The sequence below is a fragment of the Xyrauchen texanus genome, chromosome 1 (assembly GCF_025860055.1).
Source record: "Xyrauchen texanus isolate HMW12.3.18 chromosome 1, RBS_HiC_50CHRs, whole genome shotgun sequence".
Classification (NCBI taxonomy): Eukaryota; Metazoa; Chordata; class Actinopteri; order Cypriniformes; family Catostomidae; genus Xyrauchen; species Xyrauchen texanus.
Window position 1 is genome coordinate 40,970,090 of NC_068276.1, and position 14,530 is coordinate 40,984,619.

A 14,530-nucleotide genomic window follows, 5' to 3' on the forward strand; every position below is an offset into this window, starting at 1 on the left:
TATATATATATATATATATATATATATATATATATATATATAAATGTAAGTAATGTATAATTATTTATTTAATTTAATTTTATAATTTTTATATATTATATTTTTATACAGTGCATTAAACACATCTCGCCTTTCAAACTCATGTCTGGAATTCATAATTCTACCTGCTCCTAACATACACAAGTCTGAGGAAGACTTTCAAATAGCTTTTCTACACACAGTGCTCTGTAGCTTTTCCCACTCTATATGCTTTTCTGTGAACTGTATTGTGAAATAGATTTCCTACTTAGAAATATAAATGTGAATTATTTCATATCACGAGAAAAAGGTACCACCAGTAAAACTTTTAAAAAAGCGTATATACTGTGTATATATAGACAATTCACTCAATGGTGCTGCGGAATCGCTTTAGTAGACTGAAAATGTTCCTGGTCAAAAGACTAGTTGTTCTGGCGACCATACGTATCATCACTTATTTCAGGTGGGCATATGCAAAATCCTAAGAAAGATAGATGGGCATACAGCGTGTGCCCTAGACTGCACTACTGGAATTACAATTTGGGCATTTGACAAATGCAAATAAGCATTTTTATTTTATTTTTTTTTTTTAACTCAAGATTTTGCTTAAAATGCTTACTGTAGATCTATATATGTTTAAAGGAGTGTTCTATATGTTTATGTTTTACACCACTTTGAATCAGCTTTTAGTTTTCACTAGTTTGTTTCAATAGTCCTGCAGTGTGACAATATGTACAATATATATTTCAGCAATATCACATAAACAAGAGTGCTATTTGGCCCTAAATCCGCACTGCTGCGATTACCTATGGCACTCAGCCTGTGGCCTGAATCACAGCAGTGCTGATATAGGGCTATATAGCATGATTACGAGTGTGATATTGCTTATATACAGAATCAGCGTTTTTGCCAGGTATGCTTACACATTCAAGGAATTTGTCTTGATGACAGGAGCTTCCAGTGCACAACAATACAATACAGCAACAAGACAGAGATAATAATAAGACAAATAAAATAAATCTGCCTGTCCATCAGAAAGCAGGTAATCCACTGACAGATAGACGTAGAATGTTGTTGTAATTTAGTCGGGAGAATAGCTGGGATGATGGTGTTGATGATGATGGTGTTACAGCATTCAATGAACAAGTAAATTTTACTGAGTACTGTCACAAAAAATGCATTTGTGCATGGAACTACTTTCTTACACAAAAGATCAGAATCTCCCGTTGCTAGTTCAAACCAAATGATGCATCCAAGCCTTTATTAGTGATTAATAAAATTCACTTTAGAAATAGTATCACGGCTTGGGCTGTTTCTAAAAAGTTATTGGAGAAACAAGAATGTGTGTGTGTGTATGTGTGTTTGTTTGTGTGTGTGAGAAAGAGAGAGATGAGATGATGATGCTGTAGTTTGTTAGTCAGCTTTCTGAAGACAATGTAATTTTGGTTAAACGCATCCTATTTTCTCAGTGGAAAAATAGCCATCCAAGCTGAGTTTTTCCGCCTTATTTCGTGGTAGCTGGTGCGCAAAAGTCTTTCGCTATAAAACTGCAATCTCGGTATAACCGCGATCAGGGAAGTGCTATTGAATATAAACACTGAGTGACGTTGACTCACTTCAAGTCACCAACTTGCTCATATTACATACAAAAATGGTTTTTGCCTCCACCTGCTGGCTAAAATATGTAATGTCTCAAAATTAAATGTAAAGAATCAGATGGCTATTAACACATATGCACTGCTCTTACCCTTTAGTTTAGAACAACACGAACACAAGCGGAGTTATACACCCAGTGATGCGTCCAAGTGCTGATGGTTTGAGACCATCAGTACTCATGGAACTTCTCTCGTCCAATCACATTTTAGGTCCGGAAATAACTGTTATAAGTACATACACTATAAGTCAAAAGTTTTGAAACACTTGACTGAAATGTCTCATGATCTTAAAAATATTTTGATCTGAAGTGATACATTTACAAACAAAGGAATGTGAGTGTTAATCGATAATCAATAACTTTGTATCTACTAGGCAGCTCATTTTAAATTGTCCTGTGTTGTGACACAGTTTCCTGCCTGTAATGTGAAATAATACCCCATCTAAAACTTTTTTAAACAGCATTTTTCAAATTCATATTAACTGAAAGACAATAGAATATTCAGACAGACTACATGGCATATGTTAGTTTTTTATTATTATTTATTTATTTATTTATTTTGTACAGATATGTCTGAATATTCTATTGTCCAGTCTATTAAATCCAGTTTAAACCATGATTTGGGCAGACAGAATATTTTTCAGCAATAATAAACCCCATTTAAAAACACGCAATCAGCCGTGTTGTTGAAAAGCAACAGTGGGATTCTGGGGATTGCAGGAGAATAGTGATAGACATGCATCTGTGGCGCAATGGTTGGAAATCACTAAAGAGCTAAAAAGAGGCTGCATCCCCATTGTTAGTACACCTCAGATTACTCTCTTTTGTCATCTAGGGTTTTTTATTTATTTATTTTTTAATAAAACACCTCTTGCAACATAACATCAACATGAATGAAAAATAAAATAAAAAAGAAGTAAGGTTAAGTTAGGGTGTGTTTACACTTGGATTTAGATTAAAACAAACTCTGGTTGCTCTGTTAGTGTGGTTCATTTGAACAAGTGTGAATGCTGCCATCTGGACTTCGGTACGAACAAACAAGCAGACAGAGACCCCCTGAATAGTGGGTCTCAGTCCGCTTCCAAACGAACTCTGTTGCGGTTCGACTGATATATGAATGCAGCTGGATGTCTAAACGGACCAATAACAGGATGTGATGTCACAAGATACGACCAAAAAATCTTGTGATTTGATAACATAGATCAGTGTATGCAAAAAAAAAAAAAATAGCAGAGGGCAAACATGGAGAAATGAGGAGGTAAATTTCCTTATTAACATTTGGTCAGGCGAGCATATTTCCAGTATACTGGAAAAAACACACAAAAATGCTCAAGTGTGCAAAATGTTAGAGGTTAAGGGAAAGTGGGTCCAATTATGGTTAAAAATGCCAGTGTGAACACAAAGTGAACCAGGACTAAATGTATAATTTATTTATTTTGGTCCATACCAAGAGAACTGTAACTAAAAGTGTGAACACACCCTTAATGGCCATATAATATACAACATGATGGTCAGAAATATACTGGTTTGGTAAAATACACCAAACTAATACTTTTAAAGGGCATGTTTTGCTTTATGAGAGCGTGGGCAGCAGGGTTCTGTGGAGAATAGCAAAAAGATACGGTACCACAGCGTACACTTCTATCATCAGAGGCTATTTCCTGTGCTTTATACATGGCTACAGCATTTATAGTCCTCTTGCATGGGTGAAAAGGGCCTGCAGCAGAGCTCTTCTGTTTATCTCCAAGCCCCTTCAGGGAAATTGCTGTCAAATCTCATTCAGGTGGGCTGAAGTTCAGTTTTATGTAACAATTTTTCTTTTCATTCTTTTTTTTCTCTCTTCTTTTAGCAAAGTGCACATTGACCTTTCAATGTGTGGCTACCCTGGGAGAGGGAAGAATGCAAGGCTCTCTGGTGGGAGACAATGGAGAGAGACCCACCACTGGAAAGCACTGAAAACGGTGAAAAGCTCTGCACGTCTCTGCATCACATGAATTGCATTCACACTCACATAGATCAAAGGCCCTGTGTCCGTATTCAACCTTTGTGTTTCTGTCATTACCCGTGATACAATAGTTATGCATTGTACAAACCAATGATATATAGACGTTCTTACACATTTATTACCGCCATCAATCAGTTTATAAAAAGAGGATTTATTTAAAAGGTTTTTGCTTCTCAGATTGAAGCACATAATAAAGCAACAGTATAATGTTCATAAAATATAAGTGTGATGCTGTAATTTTTTCCTTACATGCTGAAATATTGATATCTGTATGCATACTAAAATAATAACATAAACATTTTACAAATAGTTACCATAAAATCAACATAAAAATTAGCCATTTCTCACTGCGGCAGGACAGACTGTTATTTTCTCACAAAGGAGAATAACAAAAGCCATTAAAGAAAATGAGAAATGAAGAAAACAGAAAATAGTGATTTCAGCATAATGAAAAAAGGAGAAAGATTTACATAAACCGATAGGTGTAAGATTGATCCTCAAGAGACATATTTTGCACATTGTACTGTACTTATGTTATAAGGACTTTATCTTGCTTTAGGATATAGCTTTCAAGTTACAAAAAATGCACTGTGTTGCAAGAGTGTCCATTTAGTTAAGGCGATTTTCGAGCTCACAGGTCTTTCTTTGTGATTGTTCTTCATTGGAACTAGGCCAAAGGGTTTTTCTTTTCTTTCTTTTTTTTTGAGATGACAGAAACACAACAGATAATTATATATTTGCTGGATCCATCTGCTTCCAGATATATAAAAAAAAAAAAAAAAAAAACAAAACATGAGGGCCTGTTTGGACATCATCTCCAAAGACAACACGGAGGTGCTACATAACGTAAAAGCCTTAATTTTAGTTTTTAATAAGGCAACTGTTTTTTTTTCCCCTCTGTGAGCTCATTCACAGTATCAAAAAATCCATGTCTGTCTGTGATACACCTCCATAACCTCAAACTTGCAGGAACCTACAAACATCAAAAGTGATTTGTAATGTTCTTTAATTTTTAACATTGTCACATATTTCTTGATTCCTACACACCAAAATATCCCACAAATGTGTCTCTTTTATCTATTTTTTTCTTTATAAAATTTGAATGTCTACCCTTCTGGCTCTCCTGAAGCACATCGTGATCATATGACCTTCTCAGCATCTAGTATACTGCACGTATACTTAAAAAAAACAAACAACCTAAAGTTTACTATAAATTGATAAACTCAAGGTATACTTATAGCAAACTTCACAAATAACACAGAGTTAGTGGAGGAGGGCAGGGCAGAGGGAGATGTAAAAGGATGTATTTGAGTGAACGTTAAGAGTTGTCATCTTCAGAGTCTTTGCTGCCGTAAAGATCGGCAAGTTTCTTGAAACGTGGCCCCCAGCTTTGGAGGTAATCATAGTCCAGGTCTGAATCTGTGGTCACTGACTCCAATGAACTGAGAGAGCCAGCAATAGAGCCTCTGCCTTCATAACCATAGATCTGAATGGAGTCATACGGCGGTGCCGTGGGGTCACTGTCCGCATCGGTAATCCGTGTTTTGATGAAATCGTTCACGTCCACGCTTTTAGCGACAGGCCTCAGACCGGGGTGTATAGGATATTGCAGCTCGGGCTTTATGTCCTTCCGGGGCAGGAAGCCATTGGCACCGTCTGGGTTCTGTAAGGTGGCGATGTCAAATGCCTCTGTGTCCTCCTCCCCACCTCCTTCATCATCGTAGGTGATGATGTTTTCACGAATGTCTTCCTCCTCAAACATGATCAAAGGCTCTTTCTTCTGGCGGCGCAGGGCGACGAACAGCACCACAATCGCTGCAGACATACAAACAAATGTCAGGTCAACACTAAAAGCTTGTGGGGAAAAAAAGCATCTATCACACTGGTTACAATTGATACGATGCTTCTGTCTCATTAGAAACAGTTTTCTTATTATACAGTAGATGCTGGAAATACTTGACTACAAAGATAAATTGGTCCTGTTACAAGGCTTTAGCACTACTCTTTAGTAAGTTAATTTAACTTGACAACTTCTAGGGATGAGCAAAGTGAATACATGATTGTGCTGCATCTTAACCTCTCTCTAAAGCACCTGTTCTGTAAATACTTAAAGTCTCTAAGAGTGTGAGACAGACTTTGTGGAGTGAAATGCTTATATTGATATGCATCAGGTCCAGGGTGTGAAATTAATGGCCTCAACCAGCCACATGTGTGGACATTTTGTTTATATGCACCACTGTGGCGGATGACTTGTAAAGATGTCTCAGATACAAACATAATACAGTGAAATTTAATTTTGACATTTTTAGATTTATTATAAACAGCTCGACCAATAAATGTTATGATTCTTTCCCATATCGCTTGGAAAAAAACATGTAAACCCATTATTAAGTCTGTTGAATCTCAAGCTCTTAAGGTCAAATAGATTTTAGCATTGTGGTATTACAGCTATGTATTATTATTATTTTTATTATTTATTTTATTTTTAGTTGGGGACATCTGATTACATTTGCAGATGTCCTGCTGGTTTTAAAATTCCACCCACATTTAAGGAAGAACAGGAAGATTCACAAGGGCTGGTGCAAGGAGTGATTGCAACATACAGTACCATTACAAAAAAAGTACTTTTGTCAATAAGCCTTTGTTTTCAGAGCAACCTATGACTGGAACACACTTCCAGCAGACCAAAAAATAAATAAAATTCATGAAAATTTAAAATCTTTTTGCAGTAAAATCTAAATTGTCAACATGGTATTTAGTGTAATATAGTTTTGATTCATATGCACTGATTTGTATGATTTATGACTTTGTTTGCCTTTTACAGTTTCTTTTAAGATTGTGTATCGTTTGTATAGATTATTTTGGTTATTGTATTTTTTTCTACTTTAAAATTAATCTGCTCAGGGATGCTAGAAGAAAATGAGCCATTTTGGCTAAATCTGACACATTTACATCAACAAGATTTTAATTAATGTACATTGTCTCTGAATAAATAAATAAATACTGAAGAGGACTGAAAAGAGATAAAGGTCAGGAATTGTGTGAATTCAAAGAGAATGGTGACCCCTTTGGTGCGCTAAAATGGATCTTTGCATGCCTGTTTAATTTATTATTAATATACTGTATAGTGAGTTATTTTATATATTTGAGATGGATAAAAGTGATCTAAGTGACAGTAATTTTTTACCCTCATCAGGTCCCCATAAGATAGTTAAAGGAATAGTTAACCCACAAATAATGTTTCTGTCCTTATTTACCCTAATGTCATTCCAAAACCACATAACTCTATTCCATGGAACACAAAATGATTAATTTATTTATTTATTTGTTAATCTCACACAATCTTTTGCCATAAAATTATACTGAATAGTGACTCTAGGCTGTCAAGCTACACCATAAAACCACATCAAACCTCACTGATTCTTGTGCATCTCAAGACCATGACCTTATGAAACAAGAATCAGTGACTGCTAACTGCTATATGCATAGAACTCTATCTCATAATATGTTATGTTTACATTTGGCATTTTTAGAAACTGTCATCTTTTGCACTACTGTGTAGTGGTCGGCACTGCACTGTCTCTCACTGTGCCTATTGTCCTATTCATTGTTAGTAATTAATTGTACTGTCCCGTACTTTTTGCACATGCACTTTATATAGGTATGTTATTTAGTCTGTGTAGTCTCATGTGGTTCTGGGTTCATCCTATGTTGTTTTATGTAGCTCCATGGTCCTGGAGGAACGTTGTCTCATTTCGCTGTGTACTGTACTAACTGTATATGGTTGAAACGACAATAAAAACTTGACTTGAGGTTTGATGTTGACATAGCCACAGTATTTGATTTTGTTTTAGGATTAGATTTTGATGTTGTTTAGGGAGTTGATCAATAGTTTGATTGAATTTCGAGTGAATATTGACTGTTTATCATGCAAAATGATCAATGGTTTCAGAAGACTTGGAAAATAGTACATATTGTCATATACTTCTTTGTAGTAGTGCATTTACAAGTCATATTGACTTCTTTTACTGTGGTTTTATGGTGTTTATGGAGTCAGTATTCACTTTCATTATATGGCAAAAAGACAAGTGAAGATTAAAAAAAAAATAAGTCATACAGATTTGGAACAACATAAGGTTTCATAAGGAGTAAATAATTACATAATGTTTATTTTTGGATGAAATATCCCTTTAAGCAAACCAAGCCGGCTCTTTCTTATTTATATACGGTAGTACAATTATTCCGTTTCAGTTTCTTCCTTTATACTGCAGGCGTTATATAAATAATGTTCACAATGAAATACATCAGGAAAATAATATGAATTGTTTGGTCCTCAAAAACGTCTAATACTCACCCAGTAGAATAACAATACAGGCCAAGATGGCAATCAGAGCGCCGGTGCTAAGCCCTGCCGTCAGGATAAAAGGTTCCACATTACAAGAGAGGATGGTGTATTTGCTGTCACAGCTGCATACACGGATTATAAGGGTACTGGTGCTGCTCATGGGGGGTACACCGTTGTCGTTGATCTCGATAGGAAGGTGGTATACATCCTGGCTCATTCTGCTGAAACCCTTCCGCATCACATATATGCTAGCGGTGCTGTCTGTAGAACCAACAGAGGAACATTAAAGGAATGTTTAACTCAATCGAAAAGGAATTACAACAGAGTTGTAAATGTGCTAACCGCTGTACAGAATTACAAGAAAGCTCTCCTCTCCCTGGAGTTTAGGTGCCAGTAGAACGACTTGCAGCCAACGGTAGGAGTCAGTGAGGTGTGAATCATCCAATATAAAATTCATGTTTAATAGTGTGAACATTGATCAGCTTTAGGAAGTGTGATCAAAGTTAGAGCAGAGGGAGCAGTATTGGTTTTATTTGTGACTGGAAGGGATGGATCAGTGCCAGCACACTTCCCTGACTCAGTGCAAGGTCACGCTCAAGGCTTAAGTGGAGTGAGTTAATTTAAGCACCTGGGGTTTAGTCATTGTCTCTCTCTCTGGCACCACTGTCTCCAACCTTCAGCGGCTCTGTCAGGGAAAAGGCCACTAATGATATGGCTACAGCACTCCTATAGCACGGCCCCACAGACAGGTTCAATCAATCTACACTGTTAGAAAAAGAGGTACAATACAGGTCCATTTTTGTTCCCTAAGGTACAAACTTTGCATATGTACCCTTAAAAGTACAAAAATGTATCTTTAAGGTACAATTGTGCACCTTTAAGGTACAATTATGCACCTTCCATTGTACATTGTGGGCTTTCCGAGGTGTAAGGTACATATTTGTCCCTTACATATTTGTACCTTAATGTTTAAATGTAAAATGGCAGGAATTAGTGCATGCTGATAATGTAATCTCTCAATATAGAAACACAAGTAAACCTATACTATCAAACTCAATAATAGTCAAATTAAATTAACTGTAAAGTTTTGAGATATGGGCAAAATAAATCAGAATGTTTTTTTTTTTTTTTAAGTGTCCCGAATCATTTTGAATCATGTTAATGAGGATTATGTAATCATTTATATTCACAAACAGTATTGAAGAATTTGATTTTCAAACCCTTTACCATATTTATATTAGAATGAAACAGATAAATAATTGTTAACGCTTTAAGTTGTGTTTTATTGAAAGGATCTAGCTACAGGCTAACCCGAGCTCGACTCGGCGGAAGCATAAATATTGCAGCGCGGAAGGGTACATGAGTGAATCGACAACACAGTGATCCAACTGTCAGTTTCTGTCAGTGTCGAACAAAAAGTCGGGAGAATGGCGCTTCGACATTTATCCACGGTGGATTTAATCACGGAGTTATTTCGTTTTGGGATAGAGGTCACTGAAGAGGAGAGAAGTAAATTCAAAGGTAAAGTATTTGAATTTTTAATCAGTGTTTGTGGTGTTAATTCAAAGTTGGAAGTTAACTTATGTCAAGTTCATAGCTGTCAACATTAGCTAGCTAGACTCGACATTGATGATTGCCATGATTATTAATGTTAACTAGTTAGTTAAAACATCAGCAGTATTATGTCCCATATTGCCATTCCACATACTATTATTATAAGTAACGTTACTATCTTAGCTACAGTTTACCATCGAGCTAACTGTTAGCTAGCTAGCGTTAACGTTAGCTTTAAAACTACTGCGTCAGAGGAGGATGAGAAGCGTTTTTGCCGCCGAAAAGTTTTTTTTTTTTTATGCTTACAATCAATACAGAGATGACAATAATGGCATACAAATCAGCGTAAAGTCTTTTGTTCTGACTTACGTTAGCTAGCTGGACTGCGCCAGAGGAGACGATTAAAAAAAAAAAAAACATTTTTACCGCCCAACCGTCTTTTGTTCTGAAATATTTTAATGCTAAAGCAAAGCCATTTGGGCGGAATGTGACTATCGATAGCCAGTGAGGGTTTTAAATTATGATTTAGTATTTATTTTGTCCTCAAACTGTCTTAGAACATCTTCGTAAAACCATGTAAGACTAACGTTAAATTACAACATCAGGTTAACTGACAGAACCGACCAACGGTTAACCTCCCTTTCGAGTAAAGTTAACATTACTAACGTTATATAGCTGCTGTTATAAAAATAAACCGATTATCATTAATGGTTTTAACTTCTTTAAATACTTTCCCCACTGTCCTGGGAAAAGAAAAGATAGGCCTAACGTTACATTATATTAATATTTAGGGCTGTGTGTGTGTGAGAGAGAGCGCATTTCCAGCGTCTCTAATGAGGTAGCTACGCCTAAATACTTTCAATGTCTTTTTATATGGATATTAGGGCTTCTCAAAATCCGGACCAAACGGCAAGCCCATACCTCTGGATATGAGAAAAATACCAAATGAACCAAACTGTAGCAAAAATTGTTTTTTCCCCATTGACTTACATCAATGTTACAGTCTGACATAATTGTGCCTTTTTAAATTGTTGTATGCTCTTACCACAGTGGTGGTTAACATTGCTGTTTTTCTTTTCTCTATTGTCTAGATAATGAAGTTGACGGAGAAGCAGTGGACTATGGATTGACTGAGAGGATGGTTTCATACCTCTTTGAAGGATCGTTTAAGAAGCAAGCCAAATTCAACCGATTTGTTCAGCAGTGGAAAGAAACCGTGACACTAACCCTCGAGCCTGTCCCAGTACATTCAGAGAAGGCTACAGCGGAATCAAGGTACCGGTAACAGTAATGTTATCTCATTGTTATAACGTTAGGCCTAGGTAGAACCATGGAAAATAACTCTATAATCTCATAGCAATATAATATAGCTTTAAGGTTACCACTGAAGAAGTTTTTTTATCTGGATCTGAATTCACCTGGCTCTGGTAGTTTATGTAGTGTAACATTATGCATTAGTGTGTACACACTAATGCATAATGTTACACTGTCTGTGTAGCCTGAATGCAGGGGTAGAAAGTATATTTACTCCAGTACTGTACTTCAGACCAAATGTTGAGGTACTTATACTTTACTTGAGTCTTTTCTTTTCATGCCACTTTCTACTTTTACTCCGCTACATTCATCTGTTACAGCTTTAGTTACTAGTTACTTTAGTTACTCCGCTACATTCATCTGTTACAGCTTTAGTTACTAGTTACTTTAGTTACTCCGCTACATTCATCTGTTACAGCTTTAGTTACTAGTTACTTTAGTTACTAGTTACATGTAGTTTATCAAATCTGATGTTTGATCTAAAGTAAACTAGCCGACAATATAACGGCTAAAAGTCCAGCTGAGATGATGAGATCACTAAACACAACACAACTGGTTGGATCCTTTACTCTTTCTACAATGGTTTAATACTTTAACTACATTTTCCTGATGATACTTGCACACATTTACTGAAGTAACATTTACTCTGCAGGACTTTAACTTGTATTGTTACAGTGTAGTTAATTTCCCAACATTTTAAGACTATTGTTTTATTTCATCATAGTCATGCCATCCCATCATCAGCCTTCCCAGCAGTTTTCATCATTCCTAAATTTCCCAGAGATGTTCAGACAAAGTTGGACCAAAAACCGCCATGCAAAATTGAGAGATCCAGTCGCAACAAAATCATAAGAACATTGTATGAAACCAGGGCCCTGATCAAAATGTAAGTTTTGCAACCCAACTGGATCACGGCATTTTAGTTATTAATACTATGTCTGATGTTACATTCCTCACCTTCTTTTGCATCGCTGTTACAGGTTTCCGACCAATGATGACTACGTGAAAGTGTGTAAGGCCCTGATTTTGAAATACCCTTTCTTAAAGGACAAAGAAGGCAATGGTTATGTGAGTTGACAGATTATTAATTGCCAACCTTTATTTATTATACCTAGAGTACTAATCCAGTCAAGATACTAACCATGTTCTCTGCATTTTGATGCACACATTGTTTTCCACCATGTATTTTCATGCTTGTGCTTTCAGTTTTCTGCAAGTAGTTTGTATGCTTATTTAGTTGTTCTATTTTATATTCTTTTAAATAGCATACCTGGCACATGTCTCTAAAACGTAAGTTCAAATATGAGCGGGTGCCACTGGTAGATGATGAGGTGAGAACAATGAAACAGAAATTTGGTCATCACAAAAAGCCTTTACAACAGGAAGAAATCACAAGCAAACGAGCCAAGGCATCAAAGGTCAGAGCATCTTCTTTGGTTTGCTGTATATCTATGTACATGTTTTACACACAAGCAGTGTGGCCCAACCCAGCATGGTAGAGAATAATCCCCCCTGTAAAGTGCTTTAAGTAGCTATAATAAAGCGCTATATAAAATGTAATAAGTTAAATAAATTATTATTAAGGGCTCATTTTTCGTAAACATTAAAAAGGGGAAAATCAACTGTCAAATGAGCAAATGTTTGTCATCCCTCTGTGTTGTAGGAGGTGGATATTATTGGGGAGGATGATACCTCAGTAGCGAGGCATGTGAAAGTCCTGCAGGACCAGTACCGGAAGACAAAGCCAGATGCCCGAATGGTGGAGGAACGGATGATGAGGACATTTGCTTGGAGAAGGCGAGAGATTGCCAATGGGATGACTGTCGAAGAAGCCATTAACAAATATCCATTCCTTAAGAGTCCATGCGGGGTTTGTCTACATTTATTATCTTACATTTGTGTTAGAGTTCATATTAGATTACTAAAGGCTCTCTTTGAAATTTAATTTTAAAATCCTATGATAATGTTGTGACATGTTTCCCGTGTGTTTGTGCTGTGTTGCAGCTATTTCAGGAAATGGGCCAGCTTCATGATGAAATGAATATCTGCCGAAGATTCGAAGATGGCTTTAAGGTCCTAGTACCCAAAGTGCTTAAATTGACTCAAAGGAAATCTCCCCTTGCAGATCTGGCTTTGGAGGAAAGAGAGGCTGCCCTCACCGAAGATGTCCCCGGTAAGTGACTCACCTATCAGCCATGGTCACCCCTAGTGTTGTGGAGCCATTTAAGCTTAATTTCTTTTCTATTTGTCTTCAGACAAGATAAGGTCTAACTAACCAAAATACACTGTACATTCACGTAATACACTTCCCTTTTTTTTTAAACTTAATTTTCAGGGATTGATTACAGAGCTGCAATCCTGCTGTTGCCGATCCTGTTCAGGGAGAAAAATGACATTCTCGTCATACTTGGGGAGGTGTGTAATTTGCATATGCTTATTTCTTTTTGTTTAAATGACTACTTACCGTAGATGTTTTTTTAGTGTGTGTGTGTATTATATATATATATATATATATATATATATATATATATATATATATATATATATATGTGTGTGTATGAACAGTTGGTTTGTTTGTGGTAGATTTCTGCATTTTAACTACTTTATGATCTCTTGCAGGATCAGCCACCATCGCCATATCCTACTGTACATCTCGACGCTGTCGCTGACTGGAGGAGTGTGCTGACTCAAAGGGTCCCTGCAGTGGTCAAACTGGATGGGCAGTCAGTCTGCAGGGCTTGGTTTGGAGGAAGGTGTTATTGCTGCTTTTTGTGCTTACTTCATCTACAACGTAGTATATCCATCTCGTCTGAAGAACACCCTAATTTTCATTCAGCGATATGTTCTAAAAATGTCTGAGGTTGGTGATAAGCCTCTACCTGTTAGTGTGACCAGGGTAATCAACATTTTAGCTTAATCAACAACCGCAATGCCTACACCATTCAGCTGTCCTAAATGCTCTCGAAGAGCCTTCACATTGGTGAAGTTAATCCAGCACATCGGACTTGTTCATGCACATGAGCCACATTTTACCATAACGTGTGGCCTTAACAACTGTCAATCAACATTTTCTAAATATGAGTCCTTCCGACGACATATTTACAGGAAGCATAAAGACATTATAGCCAGACGAGCCACTGCTCATGATATCCTGGAAACAGTAGTGGGCGAGGAGGAGCAGGGGCCCAGTGATGCTGTCAATCCTCCTGAACCTCCTGAGATGAAAGAACTGTTAGTGCAGTTTAGAGAGAATCTTTTTGGCTTTATTCTGAAATCGAGGGAAAAAAAACACCTTCCTCAGACTTTTCAACAAGAAATACTGGATGACGTAATTTTTTTTTGTGACTTCTTTAAAGCAAACTATGATGCATTTCTAAAATATCATCTTGAAAAAAATGGCTTCAATGTGGAATCTTGTCCTGAACTTTATGAAGTTCTGCAGTGTTCTGACTTTTTTTCAGAGGCATCAAAACTTGTTAGGTCTCCGCATATGTTGAAAAACTACTGCAAATCCAACCTTGAAATGACTGAACCTGTAGACTACGCACTGCGAGACCCAAGTGGTCGTAAAGTTGGAAGCTACTCATATGTACCCATTTGTGATGTACTTCAGAAATACTGCTCTCATGAAGATGTTTGG

At 36.7% G+C, this 14,530-nt stretch overlaps 1 protein-coding gene across 2 annotated transcripts in view; it reads right to left on the reverse strand.

Moving 5' to 3' along the window:
- Nucleotides 1-2,551: 2,551 nt before the first annotated feature.
- The window catches only part of LOC127646516 (cadherin-11-like), a 109,751-nt gene continuing 97,772 nt past the window's right edge, over nt 2,552-14,530 (reverse strand). For both annotated transcript variants that reach the window (XM_052130244.1, XM_052130254.1), the window contains exons 11-12: nt 8,032-8,283; nt 2,552-5,492 (exon numbers count right to left, since the gene is read on the reverse strand). In XM_052130244.1, coding sequence (XP_051986204.1) covers nt 4,996-5,492; nt 8,032-8,283 — 749 coding nt within the window. In that variant the 3' untranslated portion in view covers nt 2,552-4,995. The remainder of the gene's footprint in view (nt 5,493-8,031; nt 8,284-14,530) is intronic.